Source organism: Leucoraja erinacea, chromosome 9, assembly GCF_028641065.1.
Source record: "Leucoraja erinacea ecotype New England chromosome 9, Leri_hhj_1, whole genome shotgun sequence".
In the NCBI taxonomy this organism is placed as follows: Eukaryota; Metazoa; Chordata; class Chondrichthyes; order Rajiformes; family Rajidae; genus Leucoraja; species Leucoraja erinaceus.
In genome coordinates this window covers 41,548,841-41,563,442 of record NC_073385.1, presented here as the reverse complement: position 1 = coordinate 41,563,442, position 14,602 = coordinate 41,548,841, and the positions used below count along the sequence as shown (strand labels likewise).

The following is a 14,602-nucleotide window of genomic DNA, read 5'->3' as shown; positions in this document are numbered from 1 at the left end:
TTGCCCACTCGTAGCAACATACATAAAATAAGATTTCGAATGAAATACAAGCTGTGGAAAGAAAAATTAGACAGTAACCTATTAGATAAGTAGCCTGAAAACTAATGTCCAGATTCAAGGACATCTGTTTCCCAACAGCCATCAGGCTTATTAAACACTACAACCTCCAAATGAGCAACAGTGTTTCCAATTTGAAGGAAATTATCCGAAATTCGGAAAATTCTAGTTGTCTTTGGGTAATTTTAGGAAAATTAAATAATTTCAGGAAATTAAATAATTTCGGGGGAAATCTGGCCCGCGGGATGATTTGGGGGGAAATATATATTTGCGACCATCTGCGCCTACGCAGTTGGGGAGGCCGGTGACGCGGTAGGGATGCAAAATGGCGCCGTCTCCCCGCGCGTGCACAATGGGCCTGGGCGGGATCAGATCACCACCATTTTCACTTCACACAATCATACATCGCCTCGACGCCTCGTTTGGGTGATTGGAGTCGTGGAATATTGCGTTGCGGGAGGGGGAGTCTGTTTTTTACCAGGGGTGTCTGCCCGCCCGGTCCATCACCTCTATCCGTGGCGTCGGAGCTTCGCCGCCGGTCAGCCTGGCGTCCAGGGAGCAGGTCCATCGGTAGAGGGGGAGACCGTTCTCCCGTCGCCAGGCAGGAGTGGGAACGACCGACTCTGAACCTAGTCCTGGCAGCAACGGTGACCAGGCACCAGGTACCGCTCCGGCCGGGCCCTCGCCTCTCTCCCCCGCCATGGGCCCTCCAACGCTGCGAGGTAGGGACGTGAGAGGAGGGGAAGGGGGGTGGGAGAGAGACAGTGGGGAAGAGGGGGTGGGAGAGAGAGAGAGGGGGAAGAGAGAGAGAGAGAGAGAGAGAGAGAGAGAGAGAGAGGGAGAGAGACAGAGAGAGAGGGGGAGAGAGAGAGAGAGGGGGGGAGGGGGGAGGGGGGGAGGAAAGAAGGAGGGGAGGAGAGAGGGAACAGAGGGAGAGATGGTGGAGGGAGAGGGAGGGAGTGGGAAGGAGGATGTGGAAGAGGGAAAGAGGGAGGGAGCCGTCACAACCCAATAGTTTAGTTTGAGGCTAATTAGAGGCTGTATGGTAACTCACATTTCACTGTACCTTAATTGTTGCATGTGACAAATAAATAATTTGATTGATTGTTGTATTAAGTTCTTTGTGACACTGTTTTCCAGGCACACACTGCACCGAACACACAATATGCATACAATGCAGGCTAGGCTACATCATATATGCGTACAGTGCATAACATTGTACAAGTGAGTAACAGAAGCAGGTAGATGCGGTGTCGTTACATAGATCTGTTTTGCCCTGTTCTTCTTTGTGTAGTTAATGTGTGCCCGCGAAAATTTCAGGAAATACCATCAAATTCCAGGAAATTTGGGATTCTATTTCAGGAAAAAAAAAAAATGAGGTGGAAGCACTAGCTCTGAACTACATCGGCTTGGGGGCATTGTGGGAGTGTGTGCGTGTACACTGGATTTTTGACAATTGTAAATAAAGCTATTTACATTGCAAATAAAGGTGCCATCCTGGTGTATTTTGTTTGCAGGTTCCCCTGGGAGCACCAGTGAGAAATGAGTAACTAAACTGATTACAAACAACGCTGAAAAATCAACAATTGGGCAAAAGACAACAAGGCAAAGTTCAATTATAATAATCTCTGACCAAATGCTAAATAATCTATGTTTATTTAAAGTATGAGTGCAAGAAGATATCAGTGGAATTTGTTCTGGAATTGGCCAGGCAAGAACGTTACACCCGTGGGGTCAGGCACAGTAGGGCCTGTCAAGTCGCCGGCGGGGGACAGGGCAAGCAGGGGGAGCACTGAGTGAAATTCACACGGTGCAAGGCCAATGTCATACAGACACACACACCATGATGAACAGGAAGTTTGGCGCTATAATTAAGACGGTGAACGGGAAGGGGCACGTATGTCCTTTAAAAGAGGCGGGAGAGAAGGAGTGGAGACAATTTTTAAGAAGCCAGAAATACATGGCTGTGAAGCTCAGCGGACATTAACATTACCGGTCGGTCCTTGGTTCTGAAAACTACTGCTTATGTTTGTTTTCCCCCAATGAGCCAATGAAATTCACCGGTCAGCACCAGCTACAACCTACGACAACCTTCGACTTTCTGGCGACCCACTACCACTGTACCTACAGCATGAAAATTCTTGCTGCTCTCCATGGCGACTTCATTCTGGTTACCGCTAATTTTTCAACATGCTGAGAAATTTGCGGCGACCATAACGAGGCCGCGACTAGTTCCCAGAATGCGGAACTCCTCATGACCATGAATACGACTACCCGGCAACCACCCCCGAACAGGTGGCGACTGCATAGTCTCCTGCAGTCGCCTAAAAAGGCACCTAAGTAGGACAGGCCCATAAGAATCCTCTGTCCAGGGGATAAGCCTGAGTTTGTTTGTTTGTTCTGGTTAAGGCGCTGTGCACACAGCAGCCAGCCAACAGACGCTTGTCTTTTTCTTTTTGTTTTCACATTTTCTATACCCTGTTGTGTGTAGCGACTGTTGTCAGACCAATTTACCAATTTACCTCCGGGGATGAATAGAGTTCTATAGTATCGTATTTATGCATACATTGAGGATTAACGAGTTGCATATAATGTCTGTGATTTTCAACTTTGCTTTTTTCAGCAACAATGCAAATTTCTTCTGATGCTCATATCTTTGATGTGAATTCTCAATTCCTATTGCACCTCCTCCAACCTCATCCACTGTATCTGCTGTTCCAGGTGTGGACTCCTATATATCGGTGAGACCAAGCTCAGGCACGGCGATCGATTCACTGAACACCTCCGCTCAGTCTGCCTAAATCAACCTGATCTCCCGGTTGCTAAACACTAACTCCCCCTCCCATTCCTACCTTTATGTACTGGGTCTCTTCCATTGTCAGAGTGAGGCCCAGTGAAAATTGGAGGAACAACGCCTCATATTTCGCTTGGGCAGCTTACACCCCAGCAGTATGAACATTGACTAACTTCAAATAACCCTTGCTTTCCCTCCCTCTCCATCCCTCCCCCTTCCCAGTTTTCCGACCCGTCTTACTATAAGACTACATTTTATCTGTTTGCCTTGTTGTTACCTTCTCCCAACCAACAATGATCTTCTAAATTTTCCTTGATCTCCATTCCCTTGGTCCTGTTTTCACACCCTTATCTATGTACCACCCTCTCCCCTGACATCGGTCAGAAGGGTCTCGACCCGAAACATCACCCATACCTTCTCTCCAGAGATGCTGCCTGTCCTGCTGAGTTACTCCAGCATTTTTTGTCTATTCTCAATTCCCATTCTATCTATAACTTTCTCCATTTGAATACAACTTACAATTCATACTTTTCCTTACAAAGTATTATTTTTATATTTCAGTTACTTCCACAACCATAGGATCCTTAATAGGCCCAACTTTTTTTAATTTGGCTAACCTCTTACAACTTGTTTAAAATATTTCCTGTGGTCATATCCTCCCTAACAATTAAAATGAAATGTTTTAAAAATGTATTCATAGTTCCATGCTATGTATTTTCAACATTATATAATTCTGCATTGCCATGAAAACACAATAAACAAGTTAATGACATTTTGCTTTCTCAAAGAGGACGTAGATGGGATTTTAAGTCAAGGTCCTATCTGTACTCTCAGGAGAATGTGAACAATCCCTCCGTGATTTCCAAAGAACAGGAATGCTTACACTGCTGTCTCTTGACAAGCAACTAAAAAACCTGGTTGATTAACATTATATTTTTCTCTTGTTGGAATTGTATGCTGCACTTTCCAGATGATAACAGCAAAGTAATTTTTGGGCTAGAAAGCAGTTTTGAGGGATCTTAAGATCGTGAGAGGTGCTCTTTAATGTGAATCTCCCCAAAATAAAAAATGTACCCTTGAACTTAGTCAGCCAAGCCCTGCTGGATGTCCTGGTTGCCAATCATTTTAACTCCCATTCCCACACTGACCTTGTGTGTAGGAAGGAACTGCAGATAGACACAAAATGCTGGAATAACTCAGCGGGTCGGGCAGCATCTCTGGAGATGCTGCCTGACCCACTGAGTTACTCCAGCATTTTGTGTCTACCCAGGCTGACCTCTCTGACCTGGGCCTCCTCCACTACAAGCCCTTATCTCCTCTTGTTTTCTTCACATCTCTGACCTTTGTCCATCCTTTGCCAATCAAAACCCCACTCACCTCAACCCATCCATTACTTGTTTGCCTTTGTCCCCGTTTCTCCCCCCAACCACCCCCCTTCCAGCTTTCTCTCCCCCACTTCAATCAATCTAAAGGATCCCAATCTGAAAAGTCACTATCGATATTCTTCGATGCTGCCTAACCCACTGAGTTACTCCAGCATTTTGTGTCTTTATTTGTAAGCCAGCATCAGCAGTTCCTTGCGTTTAAAAAAGTACCCAAATTTGGAATTGTGATGTTCTACGTAATAATTTAGATTTCAAAATATCCAACAAAATTGAAGGGTAACATATACCGTATTAATTATAATATGACTGTCTTCAACTTTTTTATCATTACTAGATTGTTAAATAAAATTCGAGCTATCACAACTGAATTAGATCCTTTATTACAGCTGCATCTTGATTCTGCAATAACGAGTTAAACCACCTCTGGAATCATCTTTTGTTTATCAAATTCCTTTGTCGTAAACTCATATTTGAATTATATTAATCATCATTGACCTCATTTTTTTCACCTGGCTTTGTATTTGCTTTAAATTTGTTCCTCGTTACTACTTATCAGTTCAAATTAAAGGTTTTGTTCACATTTGTTCAGTTGTATCCAGTATTTTCAATTTAGTCTCAGATTTGCATTGCAAATTTTGCAATTCCCACAGCATTTTGATTGTGAGTATAAATTCTATTGTAAAATTGTGCGACTTGCCCAAGGAAATTTTCTACTACTCAAACATAAATGCCCTTCAAGTGTTAAACAGCAATTACCTTCAGAATACCCGTGTACCAAAATCCTTTTTGGGTAGTGCTAGTCTAGTTTGGAATGAGAAGTATTTTGCAATGGATTCTAAATCATTGTGCATAGCTTGCTACATTCCTGCCAACTCTAGAAATATTTATCTAGTTCTCGGGAAATAAGTTGCTCATCTATTTTTGAAGAGGCCAAACAAGGAGTTAAATTGAATAAGCAAATAGACCACTCCCCCAAGGCAACCAATGAACCATGGCAATAATCTCCACTCGATTTTCATTGTTCTTTTAACGCTAAAAGTTAGAAAACTTTTTTTAAATGATTACCAACTCATTACAATTATTTTTATAGTCATGAAGCCATTGGTGAAATGTTGAGCAAAAAAAGTGATCAGTCAATACTGATTATTATTTGGAGATCTAAATGGATAAAACAATTCAGTAAAACTGTTGGCTGTCCAATGCAAAGATACTAATAGCATATTCAAATATGGAACAATACACTTCAGAGTTATGGGCCCCAAGAAAGAAATTCCCAAAACTTTTCATAATAGTCTTAAAAAGGAGAGGTAGAGCAAAATACAGTGGAGATGGCAGGGGCAGCTCTGAATTAACAAAGCATGAACTATCTAGATGAAATTGTATACTTATGAGATTTCATCAATGTTTGTTTTATCAACAACCAATAGTCTGTATACTCCAACCCAAATCCTGGAGGATACAAAAGAATGTTCTAATTATCAGGCGAATTCCATCCGACATAAAAATACTAAAAGGAAAGAACAAATGCCTATTTATACAGCAGCTCTCGAGTCCTCAGGGCATTTAGGCCTCACCAAAAAGTTTAAATAAGAAACCAAAGCAGCCACCTCATAATAAGATATAATAAAAAAAGGTAAGAACTGAATGAGTTTGTTTTTGTGGTTTTGGTAGAGGGAAAAGTACTCGAGTATCATACCATCTACATGTTATATCCACACCAGTACCAAAGAAGTCTGGGTTTCATTTACCCACCTGCAGAATGACATTTCAGAAGAACAGCCCTGCACTGTCATATTGGTATAGACATCCACTGTATGCTCAAGTCTCTGGTGCGAGGTACAAATTCAGAGTTCTTTATTAAGTTAATTACATTTACTGCCAACTCTTCTTAATAACCATTTTCTCCAGAGATCCCTTCATACCATACATCAGAAAAAAGTATATTCTGGGGAATGCTAAACAGTACAAATGACCCATTTCAGAAAGAAAATGCATGAATGGTACAGAAGGCAACCATCATACACCAATTTTGCAGGGCTTTGAGATAGAACAGAAAAAAACCCACCTTTAGATTCATGCTAACCAGTATGTACACATCACTACTAATTACATTTATCAGTACTCGGTCCATAGCCATCAATACCTTGGAAATCATGTGCTTATATCAATGCTACCTCCACCATCTGCTCAGGCAGAATATTTCAGATTCCAACTGCCATGAGGTGAAAATGTTCTTCCTCAGATCTCCTCTATAAATCTTCTTACCCCAAACCTATGCCCTCTCGTTTTAGGCACCTCTGCAATGGGATACAGCATTTTCTTCCTCTCATCTTCACCAGTCTCTTTATATTCAATTCAATTCAATTCAACTTTAATGTCATCGCACAAATACAAGTATGAGTACAACGAAATGCAGTTTTGCGTCAGTCCGTAGTAGTTGTGCATAAAGAAATTAAAAAAAATAGAAAGAGAGAAGATACAGAATAATCAAAAAATACAGAATAATTAAACAATGGGGACAGAGGGACCGGAGAAATCTATCGGCGGGACTCCGAGTTCAGCAATGTGATTGTATTGTTGTAGAAGCTGTTCCTCATCCTACTAGTACGTGACCCGAGGCTCCTGTACCGCCTCCCTGATGGGAGGAGGGCAAACAGTCCATGGTTGGGGTGTGAGGGGTCTTTGACGATCTTCCCAGCCCGTCTCAGACACCGTTTTCAGTGGAGGGCATCCATGGCAGGGAGCAGGGCACCGATGATGTGCTGCGCGGTTTTCACCACCCGTTGTAGTGCCTTCCTGTCCGCAGCAGTGCAGCTGCTGTACCATACCGTGAAGCAGTTGGTCAGGATACTCTCTATGGTACAGCAGTAAAAGTTGGTCAGGATCCGGGGGGACAGGTGGGCTTTCTTGAGCCTCCTCAGGAAGTAAAGGCGCTGCTGTGCCTTTTTGATCAACTTGGAGGTGTTGAGGGACCAGGACAAATCCTCTGAGATATGTACTCCGAGGAATTTATAGCTGGAGACGCGCTCCACCTCATTCCCTGTTATATGGATGGGGGTATGACTGCCTCCTCTGGTCTGCCTGAAGTCAACAATAATCTCCTTCGTCTTCTTGGAGTTGAGGACGAGGTTATTGTTGGCACACCAGGCTGTCAGGTGCTGGATCTCCTCCCTGTAGGCTGACTCGTCATTGTTGCTGATCAGTCCTACTACCGTGGTATCGTCAGCAAACTTAATAATGGCGTTGGATCCGTACTTTGGGATGCAGTTGTGGGTGAAGAGGGAGTAGAGGAGAGGGCTGAGCACACAGCCCTGTGGCACTCCGGTGTTCAGTGTTATAGTGGAGGAGGTGAGGTTATTAACCCTAACAGACTGTAGTCTGTTAGTGAGGAAGTCCAGTGTCCAGTTGCAGAGGGAGGTGGAGATGCCAAGTCCACTGAGTTTGGTGATCAAGCTGGCGGGGATGACGGTGTTAAAGGCAGAGCTGAAATCAATGAACAGCAGCCTGATGTAGGAGTTGTTGTAGTCCAGGTGGGTCAGGGCAGAGTGTAGGGCCGCCGATATGGCGTCCTCTGTAGACCTGTTGGTCCGGTAGGCAAACTGATGGGGGTCCAGTGTGGGGGGGAGGCAGGCTTTGAGGTGAGCCAAGATCAGCCGCTCAAAGCACTTAGCAATGACAGGGGTGAGTGCCACTGGGCGGAAATCGTTGAGACTCCCTGTAGCTGACTGTTTAGGCACTGGCACGATGGTTGATGTCTTGAGGCAAGTGGGGACAACACCCTGGGCCAGTGAGAGATTGAAAATGTCGGCGAGGACTGGGGATAGTTGTCCAGCACATGCCCTAAGCACCCGGCCAGGGATGCCATCGGGGCCGGCAGCTTTGCGCTCATTCACCTTGCTCAGTGCATCTTGTACAGCAGAGGTGGAGAGGCTGAGAGAGATGATAGATAGCTTGCTTACACTCCAGCAGGCACGTGCCGTCAGGGTAGGGAAGGTAGGAAGTGCCGACACCGACTAAAATTATAAAATGGTCATTATTTTATATATGTTATATATAAAATATATATATAACATATATAAAATGGTCATAAATAGTAAAGGCACGGCAGAATTATGCTTCCGTAAGAGATCAATCTCTTAGGGAGGCATAATTCTCCCGTGCCTTTCATACGCAGTACATTTAAAACGCGGAAGTATACGAGGTTTTCAAGATTTTTAAAAGCCACTGCCTACCCTGACTAATTACTCACGGCATGTGCCTGCACTCCAGTTCTATGGTGACTTATGAGGTCAACACAGGAACTGCAGACTCTTCCACAGATCAGGGGTTGGTGCCAATTCAATGGACAGGAGAGTTAAGGGCCTGTCCCACTTACATGTCCTTGGCACGCAAATTACATGATCTCAGCGATGTCACGCACAACTACATCCCCTCCGCGCTTCTCTGTGGGACCAGCCCCCCGCGACCGACCTGGCAACTGCAGCCATTCCCAGGGCACGCAGCCGACACCATACGATGCCCGTGCGCCTCAACGCGACCACGAGGTCGCGCAATTTGCGTGCCAAGGACACGTAAGTGGGACAGGGCCTTTAGTAACTGATGTAAGTGATGTTCTCCTTCCACCAATTTGCTGGACCTAATGCAACGATTCAAAATTTTTGCTGCTCTCCTGAATATTCATCCTCCACTTGAGCAGTCATAGATTACGAAGTACCAGAAATCATTAGCGGTTTTGCCAATGTTTTAAATAAGCTTTGTGCACACCCTCCGGTGTTTTCTCCTGTCCTCCACTGTCTCACCATCCTTATTTCAGCCTAAATCGTATTGGTTAATATCCTGAGGCCGTTTCCCCTGGATATTGGAAACTCCTCCACCAAAATTGTAGGAAATAGTCTTTCCATAACCAACCTGTTATCCCATATCAATTTTGAAATAAAAAGAGACAATGCTGAAAACACTCAGCAGGTCAGGCACCATATGTGGAAGAAAAGTATTTACTCTCCCAGGTTGAAATCCATAAACAACTCAACAAAATCCTTGAATTCCACTGGAAGGCCAAAAGAACAAGAGATGAACAGGTTTGAGGAAGGATGTCAATGTCCGAACTACTTTTGTCTCCTTCCCAGTTCAGACAAAAGATCTTCAACCTAAATCATTAACTCAGTTTCTCTTTCCACAGATGCTGCTTGAACTGCTCAATATTTATATTTTACTTTCAATACAGCACAGGAACAGGTCCTTTGGCCCCCAATATCTCTGCCGAACATGATACCAAAATTGTAGGAATCACTTATCTACCAGCATATAACCAATATCCCTCCATTACCTCCATAAATCTATCCAATAGTCTTTTAACTGTTACTAACGTATCTGCTTCAACCACCATCCCCAGAAGCACACTCCAGGCACTTGCTACCCTGCGTGCCACAGGACTGGCTGTAGCGCCCAGGTTGGCTCGCTTGTCCCAGGTCTGTCTGCAGTTCCCAGGTCGCCTGCGTGCCACAGGACTAGCTGTAGCGCCCAGGTCGGCTCGCTTGCCCCAGGTCTGGTTGTGACACCCAGGTCGGCTGCGTGCCCAGGGAATGGCTGCAGTTGCCAGGTCGACTTGTTTGCCCCCAGGTCTGGCTGTTGCGCCCAGGTTGGCTCACTTGCCCCAGGTCTGCTGCAGTTCCCAGGTCGCCTGCGTATATTTTTGGGGCTTATTTTATGTGAAAAAATAGTGTCTTCATTGCCGAGAAATACGGTAAATCTAATTAGAAACACAAAGCTCGAGATGTTGACCTCGAAGGGGACAGTGATCTTGGTTTGCTTAACTTACGATGGATTGGAGGATTGCCTTAATATACCTAGTTTCAGTGGGATCATCCCCCCATCCTCCCTCCCCTCAACCAACCCCTCACCCCCCCCCCCCCCCCCCCCCCCATAAAATTTGTGCCAGACCCAAGATCTTGATCTCTAAGTTTGCTAGATGACATAAAGCTGCGAGGACGATGCTATGAGGCTGCAGGGTGACTCGGATAGGTTGGGCGAGAGGGCATAAAGCATGGCAGATGCAGTATAATGTGGATAAATGTGAGATTATCCAATTTGATGGCAAGAACAGGAAGGCAAATTATTATCTGAATAGTGTCAGATTAGGGGAAGGGGAGGTGCAACAAGACCTGGGTGTGCTTGTACACCAGCCACTAAAAGTAAGCATGCAGGTAGAGCAGGCAGTGAAGAATGCGAGAGGATTTGGGTTTAGGAGAAAGGAGGTCCTACTGCAGTTGTACCTCCCTGGTGAGACCGCACCTGGAGTATTGTGTGCAAATTTGGTCTCCTCATTTGAGGAAGGGCATTATTGCTATTGAGGGAGTGCAGCGTAGGTTCACCAGGTTAATTCCCGGTACGACGGGACTAACGTATGATGAAAGAATGGGTCGACTGGGCTTGTATTCGCTGGAATTTAGGATGAGAGGGGATCTTAAAGAAACATTTAAAATTCTTAAAAACATTTCCGATGTTGGGGGGGGGGAGTCCACAACCAGGGGTCACAGTTTAAGAATAAGGGATTGGCCATTTAGGACTGAGACGAGGAAAAACGTTTTCACCCAGATAGTTGTGAATCTGCGGAATTCTCTGCCACAAAAGGCAGTGGAGGCCAATTCACTGGATGTGTTCAAGAGTTAGATTTAGCTCTTAGGGCCAAGGGAATCAAGGGATATGGGGGAAAAAGCCAGAACGGGATACTGATTTTGGATGATCAGTCATGATCGTATTGAATGGCGGTGCTGGCTCGAAGAGCCGAATGGCCTACTACTGCACCTATTTTCTATGTTTCGATGTTAAATACCCTTTTCCTCAATGGGCTAAAGGAAGTGGAGGCATACTTAAGGCAATGATAAAGTTCATGAAATTCAAAGCTTTTCAACTTTACGACTGGTTGCTGCTGCTCTCTGTATTTACATAATATATTCCTATAATTCTTAATTTAATAAAGATTTCCCAGACTACATGAGCATGGTTCAACAGCAACAAAAACAATACCTGAAGCTACATTTTGTGAACATCTATACTGTTGAAAGTTGAATATCCCATGCAAGACTTGTTCAAAACAATGTGTAAGGTTGTTTAAACTGATGACAGACACAAAAAGCTGGAGCAGCTCAGCGGGACAGGCAGCATCTCTGGATCTTGACCCAAAACGTCACCCATTCCTTCTCTCCAGAGATGCTGCCTGTCCCGCTGAATTTCTCCAGCTTTTTGTGTCTATCTTTTGTTTAAAACAATGCCATTTAACATTCAATTCGTTTTATTTTAATGTTTTTACACCAAAAAATTTACCAACTTCAAAATTTTAATGAGACCAGATAAATTCATAATTCCAGGCAATGCTGTGTTCTGGTTATTCTTACAGTGCTTTTAACATTCCCACACCAACCAAATCATGCACAACAAAGTATCAGTATTTTTTTAACATAAAAACATTAGGAAGACTTCCTTCGACACAGAATTCTGATAACTTTAATCGTCTTGTTTTCTCTTCTTTTTGAGAGAATCATACAGCATGGAAACAGCCCTTTCGACCCATCAAGCCCACGTCAACCATCAAGCATCCACTCGGTACTACTATATTAATCCTATATTTTTTATTTTCCCAACCTTCCCAATAACTCCCACATAATGTTACTGCTCATGAACACATCAGGGGCATTTGAGCGACCCATCCATCTTTAGGATGTGGGAAGAAACTGGAACACACAGACGAAACCACATGGTCACAGGGAGAATATGTAAAACTCCACACATACAACACAACACTAGTGGTTAGGAAAGAAGCCAGGTCTCGGGAACACCGAGTCAGCAGCGCTACTGGCCGCACCATGTTTCTCTGAACTTTTACTCTGGAAGAAAAGAGACTTTGGAACTCTGCTTCCATCAACCTTTGAGGGGAAAAAAGTATTTTAAAGCAAGGCTAAATATATTTTTGATATCCCCAGGTGCAAAACTACCCTAAAATAAACTTCAAATACGATTTTTTTTAAATACTGAAATAAATGTTGAAGTTTGAGTGAATTATAAACAAAAACAACTTTGAAGTTTGACGTATAGTAAAAGTGAATTATAAACAAAAACAAACAGCCAGTCAGATTTCACTTACGTTTCAAAACAACGGTCCACATTATCGGACATAAGAAGGAGCATACACAGCTGCTCCAAGGCTATCAGCTGCATGTCCCTCTCGTCGCCCTGGCCCATCTGCAGCCATTCCAACAACGTATCGGGATCCACATCGGCCATGCTGAGGCCGCTTCAATATGTAATTATATTCCCCCTTCACACTGTTCTTCTCGGAGTTAAAATACTGGCGGAGATGTAGTATCACGGGAGAGATGGCCGACAACTCACGATTAGTCCGTAAAAAACCTTAATGGAAAGCAAAGCAAATGTTAGCATGGAGCGTTCAGCTGCTTCAAACACCCACAGCCCGATGTTCCTCTCCCACCCTCCTGGGTCACGGCCGCCATTTAACCACCAGCCCGGGGCTCGGCTCGGCTCGGCTGTGTCTGCCGCCCCGGCCTCCCGCTGACATTGGGCCCGGACTCAGGCTCCGGCGCTGGGCCGAAGGTCGTGACCGTGTGTCGGCTCCAAACGCCTGATGTAACGGGGCCCACGGGGTGGGCGGCCTCCCGTCGCCACCGAGGCCGGACAGGAAGCCGGCTGAGGCCGAGGCCGCCGCCGCCGCGCGCTAGGCCCCTGGAGCCGCGGCCGAGTGAAGCGAGAGGCCTCGCGTTCGCCTCACATCCCCCACCGCACTCACCAGGCCTTGTCCCGGCTCGCCGCCTTCCCTTCGCCGGGATCAAGCGGAAGAGGCTGTGGCGGCGCCCGATCGGAGTAGCGGTCGCTCACGTCCCGTCCTCTCCCGTCCCGGCCCGGCCCGGCCCTCGGGCACGTAATGCGGCGCAAGGCGCAGCCTCGGCTCCTTCCTCTCCCTTCAGGGAGCGTCGCTAAAATGCCGCGGTCGACCTCAAGCGTTGAGCATCGGTCGCCTTCCTGGGGAGTTTAATTTCTGATACACTTAGTAACCTTGCCAGTCATTAACCTTTTGATAAACCTTGCAAGTTATTAACCTCAGATAAACCTTGTAAGCCTTGCAATATATTAATTGGAAAATATCTAATTTATGAATTGCTGGAATTCCTGATTTACATCTTAGTGCAATCTACTATTCTTACACTCTTATGTATGATTGGGTCTAGTATAGTAAAATTCTTACTGAACTGTATGCAAAAAAGGAATTTCCAAAGTACATGTGACAATAAAGTGTAATTGAACCATTAATTGCTGCCAATTTCAGTGGTGTTTGATACATCGCACTCTTTCCTTTCTCAAGTTCGCAATCCCTCTTCAGGGATCAGTTTATTAGCCAGTCAAAACTATAAGCCCAATAATTATCATCACTACAAGCCTGACCATACTCTTCCCCTCCTCCACTTTGACGTCAGCAAGAACACAGAGTCATCCAGCACTGAAACATGCCCTTTGGCAAAACATGTCTGTGCCGGCCAAGATGCCCTACCGCCACTAGTCCCACTTGTCTGTGTTTGGCGCATATCTCTCTAAATCTTTCCTATAATGGGCAGAAATCACTTTTAAAACATGGACACAATGAGGCCTAACATCTAGGACAGGGGTCGGCAACCTACGGCCCACGGGCTGTATGCGGCCCTTGACCAAAAATCATCCGGCCCGCAGGCGTTTTTTTTTTTTCAAATAGTTTTCGGGACCTGGGATCTGAAGCCAGTCCCGGGGCAGGTGAGCCCACCTGGGAGCCTCAGTCATTCCCGGAATCCCGGGCGGTTTTGCTGCAACATGTTTCACAAAACATGGGGGGGGATGGGTCCCCCCCCCCCCACACCCAGGATTTCCGCCCATTATCTGTCCGTATCTCATTTAAATGTTGTTTATAGTACCTGCCTCAATTGCCTCCTCTGGCGGCTTGTTCCATGTACCCACCACCCAATGATTCTGTGATTCAGTTTCTGTTTTCCTTCCAACTACAATGGTTTCTTTCTATTCCTCTATTCACACGAGTACTTCTGCAATGTTTCCCTTTTCCCTCAACCACGGTTCTCCTCTGGACAGTAGAGCACAGAACAGCATTTGCTACGTTTCTTACATGCTTCAACGTTTCAACTTCCACCATACAGAGAAATTTCTGTTCCAACTTCAAAGCTTCCACCCCAACAGTTTCTCCATTAAGCAATTTCCACCATATCCACTGTAATGCCTCTCCCCCACAAAGTGAAATACTGCAACTATCAAAAATATTAAATAATTTTAAAACAAAAAATGCTGGGTATATGTGGCCAGACTCAGAGCATAA

The 14,602-nt window shown here is 45.1% G+C and overlaps 1 protein-coding gene across 6 annotated transcripts in view; it reads right to left on the bottom strand.

Moving 5' to 3' along the window:
* hectd1 (HECT domain containing 1) overlaps positions 1–13,615 on the bottom strand; it is an 87,810-nt gene extending 74,195 nt beyond the window's left edge. For 2 of the 6 annotated variants that reach the window (XM_055640659.1, XM_055640657.1), the window contains exons 1-2: positions 13,037–13,611; positions 12,377–12,642 (exon numbers count right to left, since the gene is read on the bottom strand). In XM_055640659.1, the coding sequence (XP_055496634.1) occupies positions 12,377–12,516 (140 nt within the window). In that variant the 5' untranslated portion in view covers positions 12,517–12,642; positions 13,037–13,611. Of the gene's footprint in view, positions 1–12,376; positions 12,643–13,036 lie in introns of all 6 variants that reach the window. The other 4 variants (XM_055640653.1, XM_055640654.1, XM_055640658.1 and 1 more) reach the window with 4 other exon arrangements.
* Positions 13,616–14,602: the final 987 nt, after the last annotated feature.